Source organism: Austrofundulus limnaeus, unplaced genomic scaffold, assembly GCF_001266775.1.
Source record: "Austrofundulus limnaeus strain Quisiro unplaced genomic scaffold, Austrofundulus_limnaeus-1.0 Scaffold1452, whole genome shotgun sequence".
Taxonomy (NCBI): domain Eukaryota; kingdom Metazoa; phylum Chordata; class Actinopteri; order Cyprinodontiformes; family Rivulidae; genus Austrofundulus; species Austrofundulus limnaeus.
Genome location: NW_013953854.1, coordinates 23,258 through 29,938, shown reverse-complemented (window position 1 = coordinate 29,938; position 6,681 = coordinate 23,258). Strand labels below are relative to the sequence as shown.

At 41.1% G+C, this 6,681-nt stretch overlaps 1 protein-coding gene across 1 annotated transcript in view; it reads left to right on the top strand.

The window, feature by feature from the left end:
• The window catches only part of plekhd1 (pleckstrin homology domain containing, family D (with coiled-coil domains) member 1), a gene marked incomplete in the record, with an annotated part of 58,412 nt that overhangs the window by 37,811 nt on the left and 13,920 nt on the right, over nucleotides 1–6,681 (top strand). The window contains 1 exon segment of the mRNA XM_014032446.1: nucleotides 5,099–5,231. Coding sequence (XP_013887900.1) covers nucleotides 5,099–5,231 — 133 coding nt within the window.

Genomic DNA, 6,681 nt, shown 5'->3' with positions numbered 1-6,681 from the left:
TATGTATGTATGTATGCATGTATGTATGTATGTATGTATGTATGTATGTATGTATATACAGTAGTGTTCGCTAAATTAGCTTTTAGCTACAATTAGCCAAAGTTTTTGCCAATTTTTCCTTTTGGTTTGGATGATTTTTTTCCTCCTTTAATCCAGAGTAGTTTTGAAGCTAAAACCATCCAGAAGTTTTTCTACTGATGAAATAATTTTTTGTGTTTGGTCTGGATCCGATCAACTCTTCACAAACTTTGAAAACATTTGTGGAAAAGTGTTTTTTTAATGACTCCACCATGGAAACATCTCATGTCAAACAGGTTTCTGCTGCTGCAACAATCAGAGTCTGATAAATATTATGAGTTCTGTTTACATTTGTTTCCCAGAATCACATCTGAGCTTTAATTTTCAAATCTGTCCGAATGTTTCAGATGACCTGGTTTCACCTTCTCTTCTTCCATCTCATCTTCATCACTTCAGACAGGAGGAGGAAAACAAAGCAAAGCTTCTCTGAGCGTCCACGACTTTTATAAATGGACCAAAACACGTAAACACAGCCGAGACGAGGTGCTGAAGCTAACACGTTAGCAACACACGTCCAACTCATGTTTCTGAGGAAATATCTGGAGTTCTCTGAAGATTAATCTGTGAGCTCGAGAGAGACGAAACGTTTCCACAAATTAACGAGCGCGCTTTCGCTTCCTCCCATCAGCTCGGACAAACCCGCCACATCTCAGCAGTAACCCGCCGTCTCCGAATGCTTTATTCCCAACTTCCCTCTAATCCAATTAAATCTGGGAGCAGAGGTGCTGTCATCGCCAAACATGTTTCTGCAAGAGCCAACTGACAAAAAAAAAAGAGCCTCCAGACAGATTAAAGCAAAGAAGATCCTTAATTTGTTAATCAGTGAACTCTGCCGGCGCTGATAGGGGGAGCGAACACGTCTTCATATCCGATACGAGTCAAGCGTGAAACACAAAGTAGGAATCAGGAACAATTACCGGGAGCTGACGAGGGGATCAAACGTGGACTCTTTCATTATCTGGACGAGGCCTCGCCTCGCCGCCCGGCCTGCTCTGAACGCAAACGTCTGCCTCCGAGGAGTTTGGAGTCGTGTTCTTAATCACAAGGCTTTTTATCGGAAAATTAACCCAAAACAACTCAGAGTTCTCCAGAACAATCCAGTTTCCTGCCAGGTCTCATTCAGGGCTCTGATCGATATGATGTTATTTAAATATAACAGTTTGTAAACAGTCATCAAAACACCAAACGAGGAAATGTTTTCAGATAATGGTGATCTGAGGGTCTCAGGGACGAGTCCACGAGGTTTAGCTTCTTTATGGCACAACTGAATTGAGTGTAATTGAGTGAACTTTTCCATTATTTAGCTCATTGGTGTAAATGTTAAATTTAAATGTTTAAATATTAAATCCTAAATCCATCCATCCATCCATCCATCCATCCATCCATCCAACCATTTTCTTCCACCTATCCGGGGTCGGGTCATGGGGGGCAGCAGCTTCAGAAGGGAGGCCCAGACCTCCCTCTCCCCAGCCACTTCTTCCAGCTCCTCCGGGGGAACTCCAAGGTGTTCCCAGGCCAGCCGAGAGACATAGTCCCTCCAGCGTGTCCTGGGTCTTCCTCGGGGCCTCCTCCCGGTGGGACGTGCCCGGAACACCTCACCAGGGAGGCGTCCAGGAGGCATCCTTACCAGATGCCCGAGCCACCTCAACTGGCTCCTCTCGACGTGGAGGAGCAGCGGCTCTACTCTGAGTCCCTCCTGGATGACCGAGCTTCTCACCCTATCTCTAAGGGAGAGCCCAGCCACCCTGCGGAGGAAACCCATTTCGGCCGCTTGTATCCGGGACCTCGTTCTTTCGGTCATGACCCAAAGCTCATGTCCATAGATGAGGGTAGGAACGTAGATCGACCGGTAAATCGAGAGCTTCGCTTTCTGACTCAGCTCTCTCTTCACCACGACGGACCGGTACAGCGCCCGCTTTACAGCAGACGCTGCGCCAATCCGCCTGTCGATCTCCCGATCCCTTCTTCCCCCATTCGTGAACAAGATCCCCAGATAYTTAAACTCCTCCACTTGAGGAGTTTAAATCCTAAATCTAAATATTTAAATCTAAAAGTTAAACGTTAGAGAGAGAGACCTTTATTGTCATCGTACAGAGCACAATGAAGTTACAGTTCAGAACACCCATTCAGAAGAAGACCGAACATAACAAACATGGGAGAACAGGTCTGGATCATGCAGCCACTGACCCTGCATAACGCAAGGATCATCTTCATGAAGACGTCATGAGGAGGTGCTACCCTTAACAGAAAAACTAAAAACCACACAAGGGAAGATGAGGGGAAAAAAACTAAACATCAAATTACATCAACACTGTGACACTATGGTGTTTATAAAAAAAAACTCTGTATAGGGCAGATTTATTAGCCAGAGGAGTAAGTGAGTTTAGGGGGCATGTATGTGAAACCATGAGTGTTGTATGCTTGTGTGAACATCTGAAGAATGAGCCTGAAGTATCCAGTCCCCAAAACCAGCACAGCCTTCAGGATATTGATGGTAACTGTTCATTCTGTGTGGCCCTCAGCCTGGTCCAGGAACCAGATCACAGACGGGTGTGAGTGGGGGGGAGGTGTGGGGCAGAACCTTGTCGACGTAACCAACCAGGAAGAATTTAGTCCACAGCTCTTCAAGGCCGTTGTAGAGGAGAGCCAGATCTGTGATCAGTTGTTTGGGAACAGAAGAGTCAGGCAGTCAATTACAATTTTCCATCTGCTTCAATGTCCACTGGTACATCTCAAGGTGGTGAATCCAATCAGACAAATAGTGTGGACAACTCCACTGAGCCGAGCTATCAGCTTTCTCCAAGATCAATTCCATCTGGCCAGCAAAGTCCAGGGACCACAGCCGGCCCGCGACCCTCAATAGAACCGCTTGCAGACCGAGTCCAGCTCGCTCAAGACAAAAGTCTGAGTGCTGATAGAACGGCAATCCTTCATATTGGTCAGTCAGCCAGGAGATGAAAAGCCACCAGCATTGTTTTGTAGAAACACCAGGAGACCACCAAGCCAATCTGTAGAATCCAGTGATCGGAATCCAAAACCCAGAACAGAGAAGAACAGAGGTCCCACCTTTGACATGTCCTCTCATGGAAGAAAAAACTTAGTTCCAAAAATTTGTTAAGAGACCAGCTAACCAAATCCATGAAAATAAAAATACCCATAATTTCTGGTTTTGGATGAAAAACGTAGAGAAGGCTCCGAGCAGCAAAGCAGGGAAGATAAGGAAGGATGAAATGATGAAGTTAAATGTTGGAGCGCTATAGCGGTTGCTATCGTCTCAGGATGATGACATCATAATGAGCCGAGCGCCACCAGCAAAGGCTGCGTTCCATTCCAAAATACCTAAACGTGAACTTCAACGTTTAACGTTTAATATTTAGATTTAGGATTTAATATTTAAATATATGTTTTAACATTTAAATTCAACATTTTGTAAATGTTAGCCAAACGTAAGAACAGTGAGCTAAATAATAAAAAGGTTTTATTGACCTCATAATTGACAGCCTGTAAAATGAACAGTGTGCTGGACTGGACCTGGTCTGGAGGATCCTTACAGACCACATGAAGAGTTGAGCTGTTGAGACAAACCGGTTTAGACCAGAGGAGGACAAACTGCTGACAGGTAAATACAGGTGTGCTCACGTTAGTTTAGGTCACAATAAACTGTTTTTTTTTTACTCGGCGGATTCACACTGCGAATAAAACAAACGAGACGATCAGTCAGACCCTCAGGTGTAGACAGACCCCCCCCCCCCCCACCCGCTCTCCTTTAAGGACCTCTGAGGAGGACACGTCCGGTCCCCGTATCTCCTCCAACCATCTGCGTCCAGCCTGGAAAAACTTCCTCAGATGAAGGTGATGTGCAGCAGCTGAGTTTGCTCATTGCAACAACGTGAAAAATGACTCGTTAGAAACAACTCAAGATGTGTGTAATTACCACACAAACACACACAAATCCACACACACACACACACACTGTTGGCTTTTGTGAGTTTTGACTCTTGGCCTGGAGTCATGATTGATAGATGCTGTTTACTTCTGGGCAAGGCACTCAATTTCAACTTAAGATGCCATCAGTGACAAACAGTGTGTTGTGAGCGCAGGAAAAACAAGCTAAAATAACAGTTATTAAGGTAATTATGAGTTATAGATGCTATTAGGGCTCAGTGCATCTTTGTTATTGTGACTAATACTTCTTTGGTTGCTTCTCTTGATCATTTGACGCCTCTCCAGTTATTGATAATGACTTTTAGTTTTTAACAGAAACTCTGAACGTCGAAGACCTTCAACAAGACGAACCTGGAAAGTGTGTTTTTCTGCTGCAAATATATGAAGAAATATTCAAAGTAAACTTTTCGAAATCAGTAAGAGGAGTGAAACAAGCTTAATATTTCAATTTTATGTTTTTGTTTTTTAAGTGTAGACGTTTTAATGTCGTTTTCTTTTATATTTGTGCATCTTTTATTTATCTGCTTCAGAATTAGTTTTGGCACCACACCAACTGTACTGTATGTGGTGCCATTTGTAAAGTTACACAGTCAAAAATTACCACCAATATTTTTGTTTTGTTTAGCCTTTTATAAGAAAAAAGAACAGATTTATTTTTCAAAGTCAGTTTTTCACCAAATGGTTCATATACTGTATTTATAAATGTCAGTTTATAAACTAAATATTTAACTTACAAATTAAATATTTACTTAACAAGCTAAATATTTAACTTCTGACTTAAATATTTAGTTCTGAGCTAAATGTTTAGCTTGAAACTTAAATATTTAGCTAGCTACCTAAATATTTAGGTTGCAATTTAAAAATTTAGCTAGCTACCTAAATATTTAACTTAAATATTTATGCGGCTAGCTAAATCTTTAATTTGCTAGCTAAATATTTAAGTTAAATATTTAGCTTAACCAGTTTAACCACTCAACCACTAGATGTGGCTGAAAACAACAAATCCTACGCACTGTGCCTTTAATAAATGTTGTGTGTGTTGATTTTCTGGCTGCACTGTGTGTGTTTGCTTTAGGCTCCAGGAGAATGAGCAGCGAGCTAAAGTCCTGCAGCAGGAGAGGGAGTTCTTCTCAGCTCAGGCCCAGACGCTGCAGCAGTCCTTGTCCCAGCTCACTGTGGACAAACAGCAAACAGAGGCTGAGCTCAAGGTGACTGACAACAACTACCTGTTCAACTGGACACCACATNGTTTATAAACTATGACATTTATAAATGTATGAATCATTTGGTGAAAAACTGACTTTGAAAAATAAATCTGTTGTTTTTTCTTATAAAAGGTTAAATAAAACAAAAATATTGGTGGTAATTTTTGACTGTGTAACTTTACAAACGGCACCCCACATGTACTGAGAGCAGGATTAAACTTTAACATTTATGCTTTCCATGAGTTTTTTTTAGCTATATACATGATATTTTTCCAAGGTTTATATACTTTGTCATACAGCCAATTACATTTGGGCAGATTATGTTGAGCACAAACTTCAAGGAAACTTAAAGGTAGAGAAAAAAAAACTTGGACTGTTTTAGATTTTTTGTCCTAAAATTTCCAATTTTTCCTTAATAATCATTAAAATACAACTGATTAATTTCAATTAAAACCAAATCAAAATGGTTCCCAAAGCAAAATAACACAAAAAAGGATAAAAATCGTTCGATTTCTTAAATATCGAGCTAAAATTTGACACTTTCCTTGAAGAAACACCAGACTTTAACTCTAACTTTAAGAAATAATTGTTTGTTTTTGCACTTTTAATTTTTTGTCACGGTTTTGTCTCCTGATTAGCTTCCACACCTCGCTGCTTACAGAAATCATTCTTGTTGTTTTAACTGTCACTTTTGATTTCCCCCCAGCTTTAAAGCCCCTCCGTGACAAATTGATGCGCAGCAACTATTTTCTCAGGCCACTGGATTTTCATATAGTTTCCAAATAATGGGAACTACATGGTTGTTGTTGTTTTTGTCTTCTCTTTGTGTTGTGGAGCTCTGCTCAGGAAACACAAAGTAAGCCTGCATATACTGAAACCAAATGGTGTGCAAAAGAATTAACATTCTAATTAAAATCTAATTAAACTTTGATTTGCCAGATAATTATACTCGTGTGTTGCTGTTCTCTGCTGTATTCAGACTTGATGAGGTGTGTTATGGTAATTACCTCGCTGATGTGGAGTTGTGCGACTCAGAGGCAAAACAAAAGGAAATAAATTTAAATAATGCAGCGGCTTCGCTTTCAGTGACTGATTCTTACACTTAATGAAGTGAGAATAAATCAAAATGAATGTAAAATAGTTTAAACGTCGCAGACAAATTATAACATCAGTGTTTTTTTAGTCTTTCAGTTGAATAATGAAGCTGCAGGAGGTGTTCTTTAGAGACGTTTAACATCAAAATAAGACAAACTCTTTACTCCTGCTCCACTGGACGAAGCATTAATGATAAATCAAAACCTGTATCAGGTTCAGGTACGGTAACAAAGAAATAACTGCAGCCTTCAGCTGTAATGACCCACAGGAGGAACCAGAACTGCCCCAGGGAGTGCCCCTCTTCAGACAGGTGACACTGAACAGGTGACAACCCAGATGAGTGGAGCCCCCCCCACCC